Here is a 24,497-nt window from a genome sequence, read left to right as displayed (position 1 = left end):
TGGGGGACAGTGTTAGGAGGCTTTCTGCACTCCACCTTTACTTCTCCTGTGGAAGGGCAGCACACACTATGCTAATTGAGCACAGAGGCCTGAGAAGATGAAAAGCCACCAGTAGTAAGGGCGAGCCTTCCCCCTGTGTGAGGTGGATGGGGTGAGGGACGGGTTTCCCCAGCCACTGGGACAGGCAAGGTGAGAGCTGACATACTGAGGCTCAGAAAAAAGACTGGAGCCTCCCCACTAACCCCATCCTTAGAAGGAGGCCGCTGAGTACAACTCAGGACTGGTTTCATCAGCCATGGGCTACTTCCTTGGGCTAGAGAAAACTCTGTTTCAGGCCCTCCAGGGAGACTAGCCTGTAACCAGTTTACTCACAGGGCAGACAGCAGCATATGACATCTGCAGAATAAGGCAGTGTACTAGGGGTAACACACAAGAGCACTCAGCTGTGCTACTCAGTGGCAAATCTCAGAGGATCAAGGTCTTTTGCTCTCAGAGATTAGTAACATGAAAGTAGCAATTGTTTCTCCTCATTAAGAAGCCAGATCTTCTCTGGGGCGTGTCCAAGTTCAGGGAATAAGAAGACAGCAGGATCCCAAGAATCATGACAAACACAAAACATGCAACTAAGTAGGCTCCAGTGGGTCCTCAGCACCTCCCATGGCAGGTACGGCCATCATGGCTCTGCGGCACACCTGGGCTTGCTTGACTTCAATTAATCTCACGGCGTCTGTGAACCTGTCCAAGCTTCTAGTTAGCCACACCACCCGAAGGCCTGAAAGGCTCTGATTAGGAAAGCTGAAGACACAGCAAGAGTCAAAAACAAGACCCACTCAGCGGGGAGCAGAGGTTGAAGCAATGAGCTAATGTGGCGAGCCGAGGGCCACCTAATGTGAGGGCAACTTCTTTCCTAGCTCACAACGCACACAAAGAGGACAGTGAGTGGAGGGAGACAGAGAGCCAGGTGCGGCAAAACTCTCCATCCAGATTGCCAAGGAGCTCCTCAAGTAGAAAGAGGCATGGGCAAAAACCAGCTCTGGTTTTCTCCTTGGGAATCTGAGGACGAAGCAGAAGGCTGCTGCATCCAGCCCAGCTTGGGCTATCTACCAGTGCTGTAATTGGGCATCACAATATGTATTTCTCCATGTCTCTTCACTCCAAAGTGGAAGGACGTCAGGGAAAGGCACATCACAGCTGCTCGGCCCTGCAGGTGGTGTCCTGAGCCAGTGAGAAGCTGTTCCCACGGGTGGCCGTGAGAATGCAGGGTCCCTGCATTCGAAGCTCCAGTGACAGAACAGTCCCTGAACAACAGCTGGCGACTCAAACACTTGCCAGGCCGTGTGCTCAGACCACACCTCATGGGTAAACATGGTAGAGGGACTGATGGCAGCAGGCTCAGTAGAAGCGTTTGCGGCTCTGGTCCTGCCATTTGTTGTAGAGTATGATCCCAATGACAATGGCAAACACAGAAAACACCAAGGAGAAAAAGACGATGAGGAAGAGGGCCAGGCCGCTCAGGGGCGTTGGTGGCACTGTCACTGAGGAAGCAAGAGAAAAAGCAGTAAGGAATCCGGAGCCCACCCTACAGTAAGTCAACAGGTTGTCCAGGCCCCGGTTTCTGAAACCCACTTCTGGGGAGCCAGCGCCCTGAACCCCATCTTTCCAGATGGCTCAATTTAAAAAGGAAGCAGGCCACCTGCTGCTGCTTGCCTGTAAGAGGATAGGCAGGGAGGACCAAGCTGACAGCTGTGGGTGACAGTCACCCCAGACTCCTCTCTGACCACAGGCCATTTCCCAGGATCCCACACTCACGCTGAGGAAACTTCAGATTGTCCACTGAGGGCAGGAACACATCTCGATGCTGCTTTTCTTCTTCTGGGGTCCTCACTCCGGTCAGCTCAAACAACTTCATGGAAATGATGTCATGATTATCTAGAGGAAAAGGTGCAGTGGAGCATTACCCCAGCTACCTCAACAGGAGTTAGTATTTCGCTTCAAGCCTCTGATCCAAGCCACCTCTACCCACTGACAGCAGTGACCACAAGACATCCTGAAATCTAAAGTAGAAGGATTGTTTTCAGGGGACTAACAGAAGGAGACGGAAACAAGACATGGTAATTGAGGGGCAAAGATAGCATGCTTTCTCTCCTATGGGGAATGTAGATTTAAACATGAAGGGAGTACAGAGGGAAGATGCACAGGAGGACCAAGAAGACGGGGTGCTGGGGCAGTGAGCACATGACACACATCAAAGAAAGTATCATATAAGACCCTGTGATAGTGCATGCCTGTGGTACCAGCACTTAACTAAAAAAACAAAGAAAAGCCAAGCATGGTGGAACATGCCTGTAATTCTAGCACTCGAGAGGCACAGACAGAAGAAAGGATTCAAGTTCAAGGCTAGTTCAAACTACACATGAGACTCAGGCCAGCCAGGGATACACCATGAGTGAGACTATCTCAAAAGCAACAACAGCAATATCCAACAAACCCAAATGTTTTTAAAAAGTTAAAGCCTCATCATTTTCTCATCTAAAAGAATAAGGAATTGGATATAGTCTATGGATTTTACTGGCAAAAATGCATTACTTATATAAAACCTTAGCCAGGCACAGTGGTGTACACCTGTAATCAGCACTTGGGAACGCAGTAGCAGATGGATCTCTTAGTTCAAGGCCACCCTGGTCTACAAAGCGAGCACAGGACAGCCAAGGGGAACAAGGAGAAACCTTGTCTTGAAAAAAACAACAACAACAACAACAACAAAAATGTAAAATCTTAAAAAGTATTGAAAATAACTGCATCTCCTAGAATACATTCAGACCTTTCAGCAGTAAGAGGAGGCACAGCAGCACCGCAGCGCCCTCTCGGTGGAGCATGAACACACGCATGCACAGGGAGACAGAGGCAAACCGGTCTCCCACTATCTGGCTACCAGGCCTTGGTCAGTCAGGCCGAGACAACTCTCGTGGAAGACGCTGCTCTTCTGAACTCTTTTCTTTGTGGCTCCTTGGGATTCTGACGCTGATCTTCCTAACGTTACTAGAAAGGAGATCAAGAGGGCTCTTCTCTCTGTGTGTAGGTACAAATACGTAAGACAGAGTTTAGCAGTGTAGCGCAGGTGGGCCTTGAACTGATGAGCCTCCTGCTTCAGCCTCTGACTCCTGGGAACCCAAGTGTCTGATACCGTTCCCAGCCCTACTTCTCTCCTTTTTGTTGTTTGGTCTGTTGGGTCTTACAAGACAGAGTCTCCCTCTGTAGCCCAGGTGCCAGACTCAAACCTGTGCTGTTCTTGTCTTACTGCTGGAATTGTAGGTGTGAGCCACTGTGCCCAACTTCTCTTATGAAGTTTTTTGTTTTGTTTTTGGCTTTTTTGTAGTCAAGTTGGTTTTAGGTATTTAAAAATTTTGTTTGGAGGGCTGGAGAGATGGCTCAGTGGTTAAGAGCACCACCTGCTCTTCCAAAGATCCTGAGTTCAATTCCCACCAACTGCATGGTGGCTCACAACCATCTACCTATAATGTGATCTGATGCCTTCTTCTGGCCTGCAGGCATACATGCAGGCAGAACACTGTAAACATAATTATAAATAAATCTTTAAAAAATTTTTTTTTGTTTGGCTGGCTGGTTGAGACATGGTCTCTCTTTGTAGCCCTGGCTGTCTTGGAACTCACAGAGATCCACCCGCCTGGCTCCTGAGTGCTGAGACTAAAGGCATGCGCATCACACATGGCCCTCCTGGCTTTTCTGAGAAGTTCTAGGCTTGTAACATTTCTTGTCTCAGATGTAGTGTCAGCTACTTCTTGAGGAAGCCTTGCTCCCTTCAGCAGGGATTGACAATGAGAACTCATTTCCCTGAAGGCTGCCTGCTGCCAGGAGCCTGGATTAGAGCGCACATAGCTTCGTGGTCTGTTGCAGTCCTCAGCAAGCCCAGAGCAGAAGAAACTCTCTTCAGCTTCACTTAGAAAATGCTTTTGCTGCCAGAACTGAGTTTAAACTACAGGACGGGATAAAACTCTAGGGCACACCAGGCATGTAGCACACATGTAATCTTGAGACTTGAGGAGCTAAGGCAGAAAGATCCTGAGGTTCAAGGCTAGTCTGGGCTACACAGCAAGTTCTAGGCCACCCTGGGCCACATAGACCCCATCACAAAACAAAACAAAGAAACAAATAAAACAACCAAGAAGCTAAGCAGAAAACTGACTTTCCCTTCTCTCCTTTCTTTTCTTTTGGAGACAGGGTCTCACTTTGTAGCCCTGGCTGCCCCGGAACTCACTGTGTAGATCAAGCTGGCCTCAAACCCAGATCACCGCCTGCCTTGGCCTCCTCTTTTTTCTTTCCCTTGCCTTTCTTTGTCCTCCTTCCTTCCTTCAGAACAAAGCAAGGGCAATGCTTTCTACAGTGGGGACATCAAAGCCTGGGTTAGCTGTGAAATATCTGACCTTTTGCAACAAATCCTTGAACTTAAAAATTGAGACTATGGGTGTGGTGGTGCATGCCTGCAATCCCAGCACTCAGGGAGGCAGATCTCTGTGAGTTCAAGGCCAGCCTAGTCTAATAGTTGAGTCTAGGACAGGCAAGGCTACATAGAGAATCCCTCTCTCGGAAAACTAAAAAAAAAAAAGGAGAGAGAGAGAGAGAGAGACCATGCTAGGTGTGGTGGTGGGTGTCTGTAATTCCAGCACGTAGAAGGTTGTGGCAGGCTACGTCACTAGCGCAGGGCCAGGGTACAAGGCACAACTAACTCAAAACTAAAACAAACAATTAAAACCCAAATAAACAAGCAAAGAGCCAACATTAGTAACAACAAAACTATACTTCTACAGGTTAGGAGTTTGTATTTTATATTGGCTGCCTGCACCAAAACTAGGTACAGTGTTGGCATGTCAACCAGGAGACATAAGGGCTTCAGAGTGCTGGTGGAATGGGCTGAAGAGTGGTCAAAGAAAGGGAAAGGCCAGAGCACGGCCAGGAGGCAGACAGTGCTGTTCAGAAAAAAGGCAGGGTAAAAGCTCCCTCCAGTGTGTGGGCATCAAAGAGAGGCGGAGAGGCAAGGTAGACAGATGCAGGACCAAGTACAGCTCGGGAGGAGGCAGGTGGCTGGCTGGCAAACTTGTACACATGCTCCATTCAAAACTCTGAACAAAGAGACAGGGGGTTGGTTAGGACAGGGTGATGGGGTCAAGGAGCAGCTCTGTGAGGAGAGTGCGGGGCAAGAAGCCTGACAACAGGAAAGGCAGGAAGAGGTAGGGAAGCAAGGCATTCGTTTACACAGGCTGGCAGAGCTGCAAAGAGAGGGCACACGCACTGACTGAGTCAGCTCTGGGATACAACTGTCCCCAAAGAGCCTGGATCCAGACAAAACTGTGGAACGTTCTTTTTCTTTTAGTTTTGGTTTTTCGAGATAGGATTTCTTGTGTTAGCCTTGGCTGTCCTGGACGCGCTTTGTAGACCAGGCTGGCCTCAAACTCACAGAAGTCTGCCTGCCTCTGCCTCTGGAGTGCTGGGATTACAGTGCATACCTGGCTCTGTGGAGCATTCTTAAGCCATCCACGTGGCTTCCCACAGCACTTTCATTTAGCTGTCCTCTGTGGAGTCCTCCTCAAACCTTGGGTCCTGAGAAAAGGGATCAATTGAGGCAAAGAGAGAAAGAACAGTGCAATACCTGAGAGATCCCCAGTGATGGAGGAAGTGCCGAAGTAATAGCCGCGGGGGAGATGGACCCCAGGCATCTCGATGCAGTCCCTCCACTCGTGTTTGCCATCAATATCCATCATTATCTGGAACAAAGAAACGCGGACTCAGGGAGAGGCCACAGGAGCAGAGGCAGAGCCTAGCACCAATGGCTCCAAGACAGGCTCACCGTCAAATGCCTCTTGACGTAGCGAATCACGAGGAAGGTGTCATATCGGAGATTGCGGACAACGGCTGTGCAGCCCCCAATCTCTGTGAGCCGCCCATCCCGCTCATGATCGTAGCTGAGGGAGCCGTTGTTCACCATGGCTGAGATGTAGGGGAATACCCTCTGGAACACAGGGCGGGGAAAGGAGATTCAGCAAAGCCTGCGCAACAGCGAGACGATGAGTACAGCAAACCACCCGCCTCAGCCTGCCAGAGGACCCACACACATGACCACACAGGGACATGGAACTGCACACTTGGTGTTAGTGACTCTCCTTGCTCCAGACCTGGGGTAGACCTGAAGTGGTCCTGCAAGACCCTGCTCCTCCCAGCAATCACCAACTGACATGTGCACACCACGAGTTTCCTTTTTATGGACAAATACCATTCTCCCCACGTGCTTCTTGAAGAAAAGGAAGATCAATTACCTTCCAGGTCTCCACTTCAGCCCTATCCCTCTGCCCAAGCAAAGTGTTTTACACACGGCAGGTATTCCAAAAATACCTGCTTGAGTGGGCAGGGGATCCTTCCCCGTCTGGAGAGCTCCTTTCAGACTCTATTTCCTACCAGTGTAGGATGCTAAATGAGGCAGAACCCAGAAGGCACGCTGGAGCAGGCTCTGGGCAGGCTTAGCTAGCCACAACCACCACTCAGTCCAGACCTGCAGCCCATCCTCACAGACCTTTCCCCAAGAATGCCAATAGTGAGAGGGCAACATCTCACATCCAGGAAAACTTAAAGGTTCCCATGCTACTTACTCGGGTTCCCACTATTTAAGAGATGCCTTCCCCCCACCAGAGCTGTACAGGCAAACTCCTCCTCACAACTGATGAGCTAACCATTCCAGAATGATCCGAGTGCAAGTCAACGAAGAGGGGCAGGGGGATGAAAGGGGGGTGGGTGGGAACAGGAGGCATGCCGCTCCTTAGACAAACTCCATACTGTTCCAGACAGTCAACATGCAAGGTGAAAATGCAGTCAAGACCAGAGACTCGGAACTCCTGAGACAACAGCCATTGAGGGTTCTAAGCAGCAAGAAATGTCAGATGGGCATATGAGAACAAGGCATGGCCATAGTGAGTCGAGAACCCAGTACCTGGACTCCTGGAGAATAGCGCCTCTTCTGGGCCTGAAAGGGTCCAGCAGGTTTTTACAAAAACAAGACAGGACACAGAACACAGGAGACCAAGTCAGAAAGAGACAGTCCTGGAGGAGCTTTGACCCTGCTGTGGTGGATGAATTACCAATCTAAATCCGCATCAGAATTTTAGGGTCCACGAAGGGCATTCATTCAGAACGTTCTTGAAGCTCTCACAATACATGCCAAAGCCCACGGACAGGCACTTGTGAGGCTGTCTGGCTGTCATCAGATTCTCAAGGAGCCTACTAGAGGCCTCTCTACCCCAAGGAGGGACCTCTGTAAAACACACCTAGCACTGCCTAAACACTACTGGGTTATGTCTCCCAGACCACTGTATTTCTATAGCATTGGGGTGGGGGTAGAGACAGTTGCTCAGTGTCTCAGGATACAGCTCTCGCCCAGAAGGCAGAAATCCCACTGTATGAGACCTTGAGATTAACTCTATTCCAAAGGGATCATTTCCTCCTAATTGAGCCTCATGGACATACATTTCCAAATCACTGCTGTCACGTTAACCTACAACATGGGGGCAGGGCGGAGCTCTGTGGGAGCGCAGCTACGATTTAGAAAATCACTGGGCTTGAGGGCACTTTAGCTTTGCCTAAGCAAATCTCTACAGCTCTCAACTACCAGCATTGAGAGGAAGCCTCACATGCTCCACTCAGCCCAGTTCAAAAGATCAAAAGATGGTGGGGGAGGTGATCCCCAAGCCCTCATCCCTCCCATCCTCAGAGAATACCTATGAGAGTTAGTAAGCACTGTTGGAAATGCTGGGGTCTAATAGGCTCTCACCGAGCTAACCCAGAGTGGAAGAGACAGAGAGCACCAGGCAAATATAATTAATTCAGCCAGCATAACTGCTATGATGAAAACAGAAAGGCAGCATGATAGACAGGCTCAGGGAGCCCTGCTCTGAGCTGGGACCCGGGTGACTAGAGGAAGTCCAACATGCCATCTGCAGCAGAAGAACAAGAGGTAGGCACATGGAGAACTCGCCAAACACAGGTGTACCTGAAACCCAGCTAGTGAGGAGAGGCTGGTGTGAGGCGAGACAGAGTGTCAGCACATCAGGGTACGGAGGGTGGGGGAGGCACTAGAGAAACTTCCCAGATGTTGGGAACCACTGGCAGAACATAATAGGACCCCGAGGGGCATGCAATCCATCCACGGATGATTAAGCCACCATAAACTTACTCTTAAGCAACTGTCACTTAGATCAAGGTAATTGCCAGCATGTTATTAAGTAATTCTCAGAAATGGATTCTGAGAAAGCTTATGACTTCAGTTAACTAAAGACAGGAAGGGATTAAAAAATACCGTGGGGTGCTCTGATGACCCCAAGATTTGCTTCATTTATCACCTCCTATCATAAGTTTAATTTAGAATTTTAGAATGCCTAGAGAGCAATCCTTAGTCAAGGGAACTCAAGGCTGGTGTGATATCTCATCGTCCCCAAGCCAACCTGGAGGACCTTTCCCCTGTACACATGAGGGTGCCCAGTCAAAGGCCTTCACAGCAGTCTAGCTCGGGGCAGAGGGATTCTTTTTTGGTTTTAGTTTTTGAGACAGATTTATGGAGCTCTGGCTGTCACCAAACTCTGTGTAGCCCGGGATGACTCAGGCTTTCTTATCTCCTACCTGCACTTCCCAAAAGCTGGGAATAAAGAATGTGCCACCTCACCCAGGCCCATGCAGTGCTGGGGATCAAATTTAGGTTTCTTGCCTGCTATGGAAACTCTCTAAATGAGCTGCATCCCCAGCCCCAGGAAGACCATGGCATGCCATCAGAATTAAACACTGCACTAGATGACACTGATTGAGCCCCATGGCTCCCAAGCTACAGTCTCTTCAGCAACTCACATGATGCCTTCAGCCAATGCCAGCCCATTTTCTGCTCCTAGGTAGTTTTTAAAGTGTTTCTTGGGTAGCTACTGATTTCACATGGTGGCAGATTGAGAGTCCCTGGAAAACAGCCCACGGCTGGAACCAAATGCTAAAGAATCACACCAACCTAGGCAAGCTGGTGTTCCATTCCTAACTTCAGAGTCACCAACAGTAAAAAAATCCCCCACTATTGTCCAAGTGAATACTGACTATATTACAGGGAATGCTTCCAAACTTTGTACTATAGAGCATAGTTTTAAAATGACCCTCAACCAGCTAACTGTACAGCATTCCCTCATTAAAAAGATACCCATGGCTGGGTGCAATTACGCACACCTTTAATCCCAGAACTTGGAAGACGCAGGTAGGCAGATTGCTGTGAGTTTAAGGCCAACCTGGTCTACAAATCGAGTCCAGGACAGCCAAGGCTACACAGAAAAACCCTGTCCTGAAAAAACAAAACAAAAAGATACCCATGGTTCTTCCTTGGACTCTCCCACTCTCGGGAGTTTCCTCACTTTTCTTAATAAATCAACGTCTTTCACTTGGCTTTAGAGAAAGAGAACCAGGTAGGAGACAGGGAGACCAAGAAAGACACTCATAAGGGAGCTGGGATGTAGCTTAGATGGCAGGATGCTTGCCTGCATGCACAAGGCTGTGTTGGATACTCAGCCCCAAACTGGCCACAGCAGCCTATGTCTGTAAGTCCACAGTCAACCTTGGTTACACAGCAAACTCCAGGCCAGCACCAGCTACATGAAACACTCTCTCCCACCATTCTACCCAAAAAAGATTCTCATGAACTTTTGAACTTATGGATTCTATATTGTAATTCTACAGGCCCAAAGCACATAGACTGTGATCGACCTAACAAAAAAGACCACAGAGGACAAAGAGGGCTGGGTCCTAAACACCTTACATTGCTTAGTGCTGCATACCTTTGGGTGAGCTCTGTGACCTTTGCAGCACTCTTTTTATTGCAATAAGTGAGAATGATGTGTAAATTCACAGTGTTACCTATGGGAAGGAGATCAAATGGGTGGACCACTTGGCACAGTGGCCTGGCATTCAGGAGGAAGTCAATAAAAATCTAATCAATCGCTAGTAAATTGATGAATTTTTATATTAACAATTGTTCAAAGCCAAACATTCATGATTGAGAGGAATAACTTCCTTAGATGGCATAGATAGGAAAGATGACCAGAAACATTGGGAATTAATAGGCTCAGTCTGTTTGCTTTTTTTTTTTTTTATTGCATTTTAATAGCAATGAAAAAGTCATCTGTAATACCATTTTACAAAAGCATTTTTTTCACACCAAAAAGTGAAGGACCATATAACTTCCTAAAACTCACTTCAATACACTCAGCACATAGAAGAACTCCCCTCCCTATTCAGAATCTCGGGTGGGGACCCTGACACCAGCACGCCATGCCTACCCACTAGCACACAGAAGCCACTCTTCCAGGCAGGGATTCCCAGCCTACGCCTGCTACAAACTGCTCTACAGGAAGCTGTGAGGAAGAGGATAGGGAAAGGAAAGACAAGAGAAGGCTGCTCCAACAGCTACAGCCAAGACAGCTGCCAAGTGCTCCTGAGGAATGCAGTTAGTGGAGGAACAGCATTTATTGAGGACTAAGTCTGCTGGGCCCTGTGCTCAGTGGTGGAGCCACATGCTTTCACTCAATTCTCAATCCTTCATCTTTAAAATTACATTTACGTATTTATTTTGCAGTGAAAGGCAACGCCTATGTGGTGTGGTGTGCACTCTGAGGTCAGAGGACAACTTGAGGGAACTGGTAATCTCCCTTCACCTTTTGGGTCCCGGAGGTCAAACTCACTTGGTGTCAGGCACCTGTAACAGTTGAACTGTCTGCAACCCAGGTCTTAAACCAAGTGGCTTAGCTCCAGAGAAGACAGGTGTGTAAACAGTATGCTCACAGACCCCAAAGCACAAAGACACACTGCAGAGCGGCTCCAGACTAAAGACGAAGGGAGAAGGGTGGTGGGGAGATGGCTCAATGGGGAAAGACACTCGCCACCACGACTGACAAGCAGAGTTTGATCCTTGGGACTCACAGGGTGGAAGGAAAGAACCAACTCTAGCAAGCTGTTCCCTGACCTTCATGTGTAGACACCTCATCCAGTGAGAGAGAGAAAGAGAGACAGACAGACAGACAGACAGACACAGAGACACAGAGACAAGAGAGCTGTAACAACACAGTGAGGGAAAGTGGGGCCTGGGGCATTTGGTAGGCCTGAGGCCTGAAGGTCAGTAACAGTATGCTCCTCATTTTTCAGTCCCCTATGCTGGGTGTGAGCAGCAATGGTCCTTGCTTTTTTTTTTTTTAAGAAAAAATAGACAAGTATTTAGGGCTAAAGAAACAATGTTCAACAATTACTCTTAGCCAGGTGAGGAAAAGAAAATGCACATGTGTGAACAAGTTTGGGCATGCAGAGGCACACCAAAGGACACAGGCTGGTGCTCGCTTCGGCAGCACATATACTAAAATTGGGATGATACAGAGAAGATTAGCATGGCCCCTGCACAAGGACGACACACAAATTCATGAAGCATTCCACAAAAAAAAAAAAAAAAAAAAAAAAAAGAAAAAGAAAAAGGACACAGGCTGGAGGAAAAGCGGTCTATGCCTATAATCCTAGCTTACTCAGAGGCTGAGGCAGGAAGGTCGATGCTAGCCTGGTAGTGTCAGTAGAGTATATTCTAAAACTCTTAATGGATTACTAATCTATAAATCTAAAACTCTTTCCAAATAAAGATTAGTCTGAATCTAGTATTCATGCTCTTATGCTCCCAGATTTCACAATTATGTTTTTTTAGACAGTTGCTATGTGATGTGACTTTTCATTTGTTCCTGCTCTAGATTTTTTCTTTTTCCAAGACAGGGTTTCTCTGTATAGCCTTGGCTGTCCTGGACTTTGTAGATCAGGCTGGCCTCAAACTCACTGAGATCTGACTGCTTCTGCCTCCCAAGTGCTGGGATTAAAGGCCAGTGCCACCATGCCCAGCTGCTCTGGATTTTCTGTAGTAACAAACAGTTCTTCAACCAAATGCTGCTGGGAGCCAAGCTCCTCCCAAGCCTTGCAAGTCGACCCTCAGATAGGGAATGCGGCACTTGAGGCCACTTCTAGCTGTCCCTGCCTGCTACCCTCAGCAGGCAATAACCAGCCAAAGTGTCACCACATGACCCCAAGAGCCTCCCACTAACTTAGTGACTCTGACATCCGCTCTCTCAGCTCCTCAAACAAAGGCTATGGAGAAAGTGCTTCTTCCCGGTGCCCTGAGTCATGTTTACAGACTTGAGCACCAACATGACCTAAGAAACTGAAAAAGCACGCAAACAAACAACAGAACAGGAACTGCATCTAAGTCTATAACAAGAAAACTTAAGAAGTCAGAGTTCCTTTGAGAAAGATTTCCCTGGACGGTGGTGGTGCACGCCTTCAATTTCAGCACTCAGGACGCAAAGTTGAAGGCCAGCTTGGTCTACAAATCGATCCAGGACAACCAGGGCCATTACACAGAAAAACCTTGTCTCAAAAACAAACAAACAAAAAAGATTCCCTGGGCCAAAGACCACGTGAGCTTAGTTTTTTTTTTATCAAGATAAAGGCTAAGGGAATACAAGGTGTATACAAGTGTACTTGCAGTTCTGTGCTCTGTGAGAGAGAGAGAGAGAGAGAGAGAGAGAGAGTGTGTGTGTGTGTGTGTGTGTGTGTGTAGAGGTATGTAGGACCGAGCCCAGGGCCCTCCACATTCTGGCATGCGTTCTATCACAATTTCCCCTGCTTGGAATGTGTCTGTAAGACATTAGTGTCAATTTTCTTCCAGTTGAAAGAACATATATAGTGGTGCAGTTAAGTAGTTATACAGGGAGTGCCTCAAGCACAACTTCCATGCTTAATCAGGGCCGACTGGAGAGCGTTCCTGTCACTCTCCAGCCAGCTGCTTCTACCTCCTGGGGGTTAGGCTAAAACATGTCACAGACAAGAATGAGGGCCCAGCCTGCCAACAGCTGTACTTCCATGCTGTTGTTCCAGAAGTCTTTTGTCACTAGACTCTGATTTCAACTGAATGAAGACATCTGTGCTCCAAGGGTGCTACCAAGTTCCCCACAGTGTTCACCAACATCTGGGTTCACACGAGAAACATGATCATCAGTGGACAGGCTCGGGGCCCCAAAAGCCCAGACTCATCTCCCAGCCACTTCTAGATCAACACAACAAGAGATAACCCGCAGACCGCCCCATCCACCCAAAGTAGGCGTGGCATTTGCTGAGGTGGTGATTATTATCACTTCAGGACAGTTTTAACTACTCCAGCCCTGGGTATCACTCTTGTACCTGTCTCTGTGGATCTGACCGTATTTTGTAGAAATGGACTCATGCAATAAGCAGTCTTTAACTGGCTTTTTTCACATAACCAAGAGTCACCCATGTCAGAAATTATAGCAATACTTATATTTCAGCTGGTGAACATTTGAGGTGTGTCTATGTTTTGGCTGCTATGACCATCTGTGTGCAAGTTTTTTTTTTTTTTTTTTTTTTTTTTTTTTTTTTTTTTTTTTTCGAGACAGGGTTTCTCTGTGTAGCCTTGGCCGTCCTGGACTCACTCTGTAGACCAGGCTGGCCTCGAACTCACAGTGATCCGCCTGCCTCTGCCTCCCGAGTGCTAAAGTTTTTTCATAGATGCTTTTATTTCTCTTGGCTATACATACACAGTGGGTTCAGCAGATCAGAGACTCTTGATCTTTAGGCATCTGAAGAAATGCCTGTTTTCCAAATGTACCATTTTTCATCTCCACTAACAGTGTGTGTGGGTTCCAAATGACACCACATCCTTTCAGTGTCTACATCTCTGCACCCGCATTCTAATGGCTGTAAAGACCTCACAGCTTCCATCTGTGGTTCTCTAAGAAGTGATGACACAGAGCATGTTTTCGTGTTTATTGGCCAGTTTTTCATCTTCTTTGGATAAACATCTATTCAGACCCTCTGCCTATTATTTTATTGGCCTGCCTTGTATTGAGTTTGTAATATTTCTTTGTACAATAGTTCTTTTTATATTCTAGTAAGGTCTCTAGTAAGATCTGCATATATTTTCTCCCATCCTCCAGGTGACCTCATTTTTTGGGTGTTCTCTCGGTGCTGGGGCCTGAAGCCAGGGCCTTGTGCACATGAAGCAAACACTCTATTAAGCTATAACACCAGCCCTCCTCCTGCCGGTGTGCTTTGAAGATCTTAAGGTATTACTTTAAAAAATTAAGTTTAGATTGATTTTAGGCATTTGAGTGTTTTTCCTGTGTGTATGTCTGTGTACCATATGCATGCCAACAGAGGTCAGCAGGTGACATGGGATCTGCATAATTAGTTATGGATGGCTGTGAGCCACCATGTGGGTACTAGGAACCAGGCCTGGGGCCTCCGCAAGAAGACTTGGTGCTCTTAACTGCTGAGCCATCTCTCCATCACCAAGTTATTACTTTTAGTGAAGCCCAATGTGCCTATGGTTCCTTCTGTCACTTCCACTTTTGTTACCATATCTAAGAAGCCATAATAATGGAAGAGGAGTCTGGAGAGTCAGATCTATGACCAGCAAGCTTCACAGGCTTTCTCCTGCATTTCAGTTTCTTACTCATAAACTAGAGATGGTAACAGCTGCAACAAAGAGTTGCTACAAGTAAACAACACCTGTGAGCCATGCCAGGCACCCTTGTGCGGGAAACCAAAGGGAACCACGCCTTGAGAAAATATATTGATTTTATCCTCTGAGACAGCCCCAGTTTTGGGGGTGAGGTGAAGAAGACAATTTTCTAACTTCTCTGGTCTGAATAGAAACTCAAAGAACTGAAATCACATACATGAAAATACCTAATGTCTCTTCTCTCAAGAAAGAAATCAGTGGACAGGAGACAATGGGTGGGCAGAGGTAAAGCACCAGAACAGGTCGGCCCTACAATGGCTGCGACCTTGAACAAAACAACTCCTCTGTTTATTCACTGGTAAAGACGAGCCATACTTTGGTGCCGATACAACAGCCCAATTAACATCCACTCAGTGCAGCTAGTGTGACTAGGAGGGAAGAGAATGAAGAGTGAACAACGCAGCCCATGAAACGTGTAGCACAGCCAGGCTGCTTGCCACTGGCCTTTCTGGCCTCTAGTTGATGCTCTGTATTTCTTACATGCCCTGTCCCCTCTCAGAGCGCCTCAATATATGTTTTCCCTCCACATCCAACACTGGCTCCTTATCCTACAAACCTCGATGTAAATGTTATGTCCCGGAGGAAGGCTTTGTAGCCACAACTACTGCTGCCCCTTCAAGGTTAGGTCAGTCTACTGTGTCCTCAAAGTGCCCCAGAGTCTCCACCAATCTCCACTCTACAGAGCACAGACACTATGCTGGTTTTGCTAATTCCCAGGCCATGGTGTCTAGCAAAGATTTGAAGTACCCAGAAAAAAAGGAAGAGGAGCCCAGATGAAAGGGAAACCCAACTCTACCTGACCCACAACAGAAGATCACTCACCTAACACAGGTCGCACTTTCCAGCGCCTCTAAAGTGAACAGTGGGAAATTCTGACCATTACACCTGAGTACGGCATATACAGCGGTCACTGCACACATTTACAATTTTTTCCTGATAAATCTGTGAGGGGATTATAAGTGATCTCCATCTTTGTTCCCATCTGCCCTCTGTAGGGTACCCAACAACCTCTTGTCATTCTTCGACCACCTGATAGCAGTGCTACAGGACAGAGAGGGCACAGTCCTGTGCCAGTGTAAGCAAGTACTAACGAACCCTCTGCAATGATGTCTAGACCCTGCTTCCACCACGGTGCCCCATCTGTAACCCCAGGACTCAGAGGCTGAGGATGAACATCTCAATTAGTTCAAGGCCAGCCTGGGTAAAATAGTGAGACCTTATTATAAATAAATGCAGCTGTTTGTTTCATCAACTTCTTTTTACTTAACCCTTTATTAAAAGTGATGGGAACTGCTGCCGGAAAAAATAAAGATGCTGGAAAGGGCAGGAAGTGGCAGAAGAGAGTACACAGTGATGGCTAAAAGCCTGGGGCACTCATCTTTCCCCGTGTTCTGGCCTTAACCTAGGAGCCAAGACACCACCAGTCAAGAGTGCTCAGCTCCAGAGGCTGCCTATGGGAAGCAGTGAGGACACGCCTGGCACTAGAAAAAAACACCCAGGGTGACAGCTATTCCTGAAGGACTGCTGGGATCAAAAACAGTTCTCTCCAGAAAAAAAAAAAAAAAAAAAAATACTACCAAGGTCATTAGCTTTTGAAGGTCAACAGATGGGGCCCCTCACTGTCTCTCCCCTTCCCGCCTACACAGTGCTCCTGAGGGAAAGGACTGTGACGTCAGTACAGCTGCCCTAAGCTCTGACACTCGCCATTACCTCTTGCTGCTTCTCCTCATTGGGATAGGTGTCTACAAACACTCCCAGCCCCACAAATTTGTCCATGTTTCCAAACACAGGCCCTAGAGAGAGAGAACAGATGATGAACAATGACATAAAGCCAAGAGTTGACAGAGAGGTAATATTGTGGCAGAGGAAAAGGTGGCATCAAATGACTCCCAGACATTTCCTAAGATGAGCGCACACACATCAGAGCACTCAGCAAGGTGCATGACCTACAGCCAGGCCACCAACAGCTGTGGCAGTTTGCTGCGAGAGGCAGGAGAAGAAGGCAGGCCACAGGAAACTTGTTCTGTGCTGTACTAAGGCCCTGATGCAGATGGTTGCTAAGGCACCACTACCCACAGATTCTGCTTCACAAACACTCAGTGAAGATTATGCCCCCAAGAGAGAACTGAATTCCCAAGTTCTAGTTCTTGTCGTAAGAGATCAGGTCAAGCTGGGCATGGTGGCGCACGCCTTTAATCCCAGCACTCGGGAGGCAGAGGCTGGAGGATCACTGTGAGTTCAAGTCAGCCTGATCTACAAAGCAAGTCCAGGACAGCCAGAGCTACACAGAGAAACCCTCGGATAAAACAAAAAACAAAACAAAAAAAGAAAACAAAAAAAAAGAGGAGAGATCAGGTCAAATCAGTTCAGCCTGCCATCCACTTGGTGCACTGGCTCCAACAATAGCAAGGAAAACAGAGAATTCTTCTCTTGACTCAAGTGCTGAGATGGTTGAGTGTGTATGTCCAGAAGAAAGCAGCTCACCAGCCTCCAGTGTTCAGGGGAGCAGTGCATTCAGCTAGCCAATGGTCAGGCTTCACAGGAAAACACAGACGGAACCAAGAAGCAAGAAATCATCCCAAGATGAGCCAAGTTCAGACTGCTTAGGACTCAGAGCCCATTCTAGAGACTCAATAGGCTAATGTTTACTCACAGACCCCAAGGGAGAGGGAAAACTAGAAGGAGGGGCCCTTCTCAGTAAAAGGGCACAGGAATTAACAGGCCTACCACACCCCTGCAGGGGCAGCCCAGGGTCCCTAGTACCTGGCTGCATTCGGTCCTTTGTGTACCAGATTGCCAAGCCGTCCCCGTGCAGGTTCTTCTTCCCTTGGCCGTGGATCTTGAAGTGCACCTGCAGCTCCCAGTCTTTCAGGAAACACGGCTAACACGAGGAAGACAGAGGTGTAAGAGAGGGGCATGGGATTAGAAACCCACAAATCCTGCAGCAGCAAGCTACAGACTTAGAAAGCAGTTTTGGTAAGAAGACTACAAAGTGAAAATGAAAGCTAAAGCTTTGGGAGTACTCTGTCATAAAATTAAACAGACAGAGCCATTCAACTGCTTGGGGTACTGAGTGGAGAAGACAAATAAAGCACCCGATTATCTTTACATCTTCCAGCCAGAACAGGATAGTCCATGCAAGCTGGAAAAGGCACGCTGTCTGCCATGATCCCTCATCTACCCAGAAGCGCATCTCAGCCACCTGGGGAAAGAGGGTTCACTTAAAAATACTTGTTTGTAACGTAAGACAACTATTCCTCTGGCAGAAAGACTCTAAAAAGCTAGGTTTCAAAGAAAGGTCAAAGCCTCGGTCATTTAAAAAAAGAAGAGCTAAGGCCCACACAGAGGCTTCTAGGGATAATTAGCAGATGCTGTGAAGAACTCTAATTAGCTGACCATGGCATTCTGCCAAGCTGAGGGGCAAGCCGGGGCTCCCAAGAGAACAATTGTAAGCTACAGTCCCCAAACCCTTGTGCCCACGGATGGAAGCATAAATGTGCCAGAGGCAGCAGCATCTCCTTCCACTAGGACATCCTCTTGGGAGCATCGGGGGTGGGGAGGGTGAGGGGAGACACACTGAGAAGACAGGTGTCACTCAAACATCTGAGTTTTGTAATTATGTGTCAAAACCTTGTAAAGACAGAAAGCCCTGAGTGGCTAAGTGTGATACACTTCAAGAGTGTTTTCAGAGAAGAACAGGGTGAGTGCAGTGTTTGGTCTGGGGAGGCAGCTAGCCAAAATCTGCTGTGAAGAAAGAAGGGGAGGAAGGGTTCAGCCACAGGCTTTCCAAACAGACTGCTCTGGGCCTGGAGCAACACACTGCTTCATCATTTTCAGGTTTTTGTTTTTAATTTCTGGGACATCATCCAAAAGAATTAGTATCAGGAGTACAGGGTCAAAATGAAAAGAGGCTGGACAGTTTTTCACTCAGCAGGGAGCCCTGATGGCTCCAATAGTTTACCTTATTCTGCCCTTTCATTTTGGGTTATCTCTCTGCTGGCTCATTTAGCTTTCAGGACAAGAAAGATCTCAGAGGCAGAAAGCTGTCTTGTCGCCAGTGGTAGCACAGTGGCCCTAAGAAGAAGGCACACCAGAGAAGTCCGTGGGGAGCCAAGAGGCGTTTGCCACTAAGTCTCGGCCTTGGGTGTCACAATGCTATCCAGTTTTGCTCAGGGTGATGTTTAGGACTGGTTCTGAAACTTTGCGGTATGTTTGAAAATCCCAATGATCAAGCCATCATTGGTGGTGCACACTTTTAATCCTAGCACTTGGGAAGCAGAGACAGGTGGATCTGAGTTCCAGGCCAGCCTGGTCTACAGAGCAAGTTCTAGGAAAGCCAGGGCTACACAGAGAAACTTTGTCTCAAAAGAATCAAAAACCAAACAAACAAACAAACAAAAAGAAAAGAAAACCCAAGGACCAAATTGCACCCTGTTCTAATTAAATCAGGATCTCTGGGCTGGGATCCAGGCATCACCTCCAGTGGACAGCAACATTTGAGAACCACTTGCTCACACTATGTATCCTACTCAAAAACAGTTCCTTGCTCATTCTTTTTCTTTCCTTTCGTTCCTTTTTTTTGCTTGTTTTCCGAGACAGGGCTTCTGTGTAGCCTTGGCTGTCCTGGACTCTGGCTGTCCTTGAACTCACAGCAATCCATGTGCCTCTGCCTCCCTGCCTCCCTCTTGTTTCATTCTTTTAAGAATACAGGTATCAGAGAGTCTTATAGGTTGAGGTTATTAAGCCTTGTACATAATTTAATAACCCACAAGAGCCCATCAGTGAAACTGAGAGCATGTGGCCCTGAACCTTTGTAGCAAACGCTGCACAGTCCTTTCAGGACCACTGTCTGATTACACTCTGATAACTCAGACAGGCAAGTCAAACAGGCACTACGAAGTCAACTTAGCAGGTGGAGACGTAAGACAACTGAGAGGTCAGCCTCAGCCTGGGGCTCATGGTGTCTGGGTAGCCAAGTTGGATCAGAACCAAGTTAGTCAAGTGAACCAGGCATGGTGGCGCACACCTTTAATCCCAGCACTCGGGAGGAGGCAGAGGCAGACGGATCGCTGTGAGTTCGAGGCCAGCATGGTCTACAAAATGACTCCAGGACAGCCAAGGCTAACACAGAGAGACCCTGTCTCAAAAAAAAAAAAAGTCAAGTGACTCTCAGCACTGCAGTCTAGGTGACCGGACCAGTCTGTGAAGACAGCGCCCAGGAAAAGCACCCTTACCCAAACTCTTAGAGAAAAATGAGCAGGGAAAAGAAACATTCCTCTTTTGATTTTTGTTGTCATTGCTGTTTTGGTTTTTCAAGACAGGGTTTCTCTACACCCTTGGCTGTCCTGGACTTGCTTTGTAAACCAGGCTGGCCTCGAACTCACAGCAATCCACCTGCCTCTGCCTCCTTAGTGCTGGGATTAAAGGCGTGCGCCACCACGCCAGGCTGAATGAAACATTCCTTTTATGAGATCCACTCACAACATCTATGGAAGTCTTAAGATGTTGCCCCATCATTTACAGGAACCCAGGAGAAAATATCAAAGGATGCCAAAGTCATTCAGAAAAGTAACAAGGCTGTGAATGTTTGGAAAGGGCCTGGACATGGGAAGGATCATTGTGCACTTGCACGGAATCACAGCCAACCGCACCAGTGTGCACTTCATGCTACCATACTCAAGGAAGACACGGTAGCCAGAAAAGGTTCTGAGGGCAAAGACCGAACCGCTCAAAGTGATTCTCATATGGAAACAAACTTTTGACTGAAAGAAGGAAAGGATACTTAGAAGTAAGTTTGGGATAAATGTATTTCTTTCTCTCTCTCCCTCCCCGCCCCTCTCTTGTTTGTTTTTTTATATTTCAAGATAAGATTTTTCTGTGTAGCCTTAGCTGTCCTGGAACTCTCTCTGTAGACCACGCTCTGCCTCGTAATGTATTTATTTAGCTGCAATGTCCCACTGTTGCCCAGGCTGGGACTAAACTCCTGGGCTTCCCTCTACCTTAGCCTCCCCAAGTAAGGAAAACTCCAGGTGTATAGTTCCATATCTAGAGTAGGGAGGAGGTTGACACAGAGGATGATAGCTTTGAGGCTAGCCTGGGCTATTAACAAGTTCAAGGACAGCCTGGGTTACAACAACAGTAATTGCTACAAGATAATAGCTTTCTGATTAATAAAGTAATTAAATAAGATTTAAGCTATTAAATATTAAGTGTGGTATGTCAGGTTAAGGAGAAAAGGAATTTTTTGCTCTAATAGGGTAAGAGAGAAAGACCTGATTTCTTTATGATGCTAACCATTATCCCTGAACTAAAGACTTGTAACTTTTTTAATGATTTACCTATTTTTATTTTGTGTGTGTTGGTGTTCGGTCTGCATATATGTCTGTGTGAAGATGTTGGATACCCTGGAGCTGGAGTTACAGACAGTTGTGAGGCACCATCTAGATGCTGGGAATTGAACCCGGGCCCCCTAGAAGAGTAGCCAATGCTCTTAACCGCTGAGCCACCTCTCCAGCCCTCTTTTAATATCTTTTAGATCTTTAGATATCTTTAATATCTTTAGAAGATGGAACGCTGGGAAAAGGTGGTAAGCCAAGTCACTTGTGAGCTTTTTTAGGCTATTCAGGGACCTAGCACAGGAAGCCTCTTACCACCCGATTCCACAAGGCACCCTGTTTACTTTGCATATCTGGAGTGAGGCGGATATACTGCGTCATCACCATGGCATTGCCCATCAGGTTCCACAGCGAAGAACTGCTGGTTCCCACACCTGCGGGGAGGGAATGCATCAGCTCACACTCTTCACCAATTGTTCACAAAGCCACCACAGACCCTACCAAAGTTGGAACCATTACCTCTTTCCTTTAGTGTTAATGAATAAACCCCCCCCCCTTTTGCAATGGGGTCTCAATATGTTGCCCAGATAACCTCCAACTCCTATACTCAAGCAATCCTTCTGTCTCAGCCTCCTGGATTACTGGGACCACAGGAACTTGCCATCACACCAAAGCTAAGTCCCTCAGCTGAAGACCCCCAACACATCTCAGAGCTGGCATTTATGCATGACACAGCCATCACAGTTTGTTAGGACCTGTGTTAGGACCCTGGGTGTCCTAAAAAGGTTCTGTACGTGTGAGTGGACTTTAGCAGCAGGCAAGGACAAGAATGTTCTCATTTATACCAAAAGAGATTGACCCTCAAAAGCCTGTGGACTTAATTGCATTCTTCTTTTAAAGTCAGTCTTTCAAGTGTGAAGCTGGTTCCCACCTCTGGCGCACCCTCGCCCAAAGCCCCTTACACCAAGTATCTCCAGGGTGAAAACTAGTCTAACCCATAGTATCAGCAGGGACCAACACAAAGGAGGTACCCACACACCTGCTAAAGGATAACATCTTAGTAACAGTGTATATAGCTTTCTGCAGTTTGAATTTTTGCTTTCTGCTACCCCCTAGCCACAGCTCTGTGTGTGTGGGTTTGGGGGGGGACACACACCAAACTCGTATTAAGCTTTCTGTACTAATTTCTTTTCTTTGTAGACACCTGTGTCAATTTTCTGGGACTGAGCTGTGTTTAGAGACCTAGAAATCCCTCAAGAGAGCAAAGCTAACCAGCCTCTTTCATCATCAAGGCTTGCGGCCTGGGACGGAGCAGGTGTTCTAAGCAGCAAACAGACTTTTTTCCTCCTTTCTTATTCCAAGTTCTACCCGGGTTCTTTCTCTTGCTTCTTTCTGGAGCATCACCCCGCTCCATCCCGACACTGGTTCATCGCCAGTGGTCCTCAATCATCCCTCACTATTCCCAGTTCTCTCCTCATATTTCTGCCCAACTCCCAACACTCCTTCCTCTGAGCCTGACACTGGTGACATCTGAGATCCCTGCCTAGACCTACTAGAAACTTCTAACGCTGGGAAAGGGGCGGGGGTGGGGGCGGACCCCCGTCCTTAGGACACGGCTCTTCAAAGCAGCGGGGGTCCTCGGAGGGCGCCCCGTCCGTGCCCGCTGGTGGCTGCGTCCCCCATGCCCACCCCTGCGCGACCACCTCGCCCCGGGCGCCTCACCCTGGTAGGGCTTCGACAGCGAGTGCTCCCGTTTCAAATATTCCACCGCTTGGCCCGCCCTGACATGCCGCGGCCACTGCCCGGACCCCAACAGAAGGAGAAGGAGCCATAGCCTGAACCCGTCCCAAGCCCACGAGCGCTGCCGCCACTGCTGCCACCAGGAGGGTCTCGGAGTCGCCGCCATCTTTCCCACCGCCGGCCCTTCATCAAAAAGCCCGCCCCGTTGCCCAACCCATTGGCCTGCAGAGCCATCGGCCCGACCTCCCATTGGCTCCTGGCGAGTCCCCGCCCCCGCAGGTGAGTATCTCACCGATTGGCTGTCTGGTAACAGTTGCCTTGCCAACCCAGGCAAGGGGCGTTGCCGAATGTCTAGACTCCTTTCTTTGCTTTTGTCCTAGACCTCCAGCAGCCCTGCTAGTTCAAAGTTATTCTTACTTTGTTTCTGCGTTCTATAGTAAAACTTAAAGCGGTAAGACATCTTTTTCCCTGATCCCAAGCAAATGTTCTAACGTCACTGCTATTTGTGCCTACCTGACCACCAAGCTATCAGTCAGGAGGACAAAGAAGTGAAAGGAGAGATAGACAAATCAATGAATAAAAATAAATGAAAGGAACTGAAGATTAGCCCTGTTGGTAAAGGATTTGGCTTAAGATGTGGCCGAGCATTCGGTGGTCCTAGCACCCTGGAGCCTGAGGCAGGAAGGTGGGGAATTCAAAGCCAACATAGTGAGTTAGAGAGCGACCTAAATAATTCAATGAAATGAAACCATTGCCTCCAAGCCGTGGTGGTCCACACCTTTAATCCCAGCACCCAGGAAGCAGAGATAGGTGGATCTCTGAGTTCGAGGCCAGCCTGGTCTAAGGAGCGAGTTCCAGGACAGCCAAGGCTACAGCAGAGAAACCTTGTCTCAAAAAACCAAAAGACAAACAAACAAAAAGAAAAGAAAAAGAAACAGCTGGCAAATTATAAAATGTATGAAAGACTTGACAAGGACTAGCAACCATTACATGATGACATTTATAGAAATTAAGTGTTTGCCGAGCTATAAAAACACTGGAACCAGCCGGGCATGGTGGCGCATGCCTTTAATCCCAGCACTTGGGAGGCAGAGGCAGGTGGATTGCTGTGAGTTCGAGGCCAGCCTGGTCTACAAGTGAGTCCAGGACAGCCAAGGCTATGCAGAGAAACCCTGTCTCAAAAAAACAAAAACAAAAACCTGAAAAAACACGAGAACCATGTATTCCTTTTCCATAGCTTCTTTCAAACCACAACAACTTATGCCCAACATGATTTCATCATCTTGTTGTTAGTCAGCCCTTAAAATGGTTTGCCATCATCTTCAGGACGGAGACTTCAGGCCCTCAGCTGGGCACATAAAACTCTCTGCCAGCTGGCTTGGACCCTCCCTGTAGCCAAGCTGCCCACAGAGCCCTTACTTGACCAACATGTTCCAGCTTCCTCACCTGCTTGCTCACTTCCTACTCTTTCAGCAACTAGCTTCCTCTAACTACTTCCTCCTGGAGCCTTCCCTCAACTCCCTGAGGCCACAGCACACGAGCATCTCTGAGCTCTGACTATGCTCCACGGATATCTACAAAGGAATTGTCAGATCTGTGTATACATCTTACGAGTAAACATAGCCAAAGTTAACGCTCCTCTGAGCATGTGAGTAATTTTTTTTTAAACTTTTTTAAACCCTACTTTATTTAGGGTTCTTTAATGTTTATATCTCCCTTCCAACCTACCTACCCTTAGTTAGGAGAGAGAAGAGGTTAATGGGAGCAGGAGA

The 24,497-nt window shown here is 47.6% G+C and overlaps 1 protein-coding gene and 1 non-coding gene across 5 annotated transcripts; one reads left to right on the top strand and one right to left on the bottom strand.

Moving 5' to 3' along the window:
• Window positions 1-188: 188 nt before the first annotated feature.
• On the bottom strand, window positions 189-22,900 carry Lman2l (lectin, mannose binding 2 like). 4 transcript variants are annotated; one of them, XM_051152803.1, is made up of 9 exons: window positions 22,708-22,900; window positions 21,301-21,419; window positions 17,414-17,531; window positions 16,361-16,443; window positions 6,998-7,030; window positions 5,864-6,025; window positions 5,666-5,780; window positions 1,810-1,929; window positions 189-1,535 (listed from the first exon to the last, which is right to left on the bottom strand). In XM_051152803.1, the coding sequence occupies exons 1-9, from the start codon at window positions 22,889-22,891 to the stop codon at window positions 1,393-1,395; spliced, it is 1,077 nt and encodes a 358-aa protein (XP_051008760.1). In that variant the 5' UTR covers window positions 22,892-22,900; the 3' UTR covers window positions 189-1,392. The 4 variants fall into 4 exon arrangements, with proteins under 4 accessions (XP_051008760.1, XP_051008762.1, XP_051008761.1 ...); XM_051152805.1 differs by having other exon boundaries at window positions 21,330-21,419; window positions 22,708-22,734; XM_051152804.1 differs by lacking the exon at window positions 6,998-7,030.
• On the top strand, window positions 11,408-11,514 carry LOC127196011 (U6 spliceosomal RNA). The gene has a single exon (XR_007831417.1). It is a non-coding gene; the product is annotated as a U6 spliceosomal RNA (small nuclear RNA).
• Window positions 22,901-24,497: the final 1,597 nt, after the last annotated feature.

This window comes from Acomys russatus, chromosome 11 (genome assembly GCF_903995435.1).
Source record: "Acomys russatus chromosome 11, mAcoRus1.1, whole genome shotgun sequence".
Lineage (NCBI taxonomy): Eukaryota > Metazoa > Chordata > Mammalia > Rodentia > Muridae > Acomys > Acomys russatus.
This window is presented reverse-complemented; position numbering and strand designations above follow the sequence as displayed.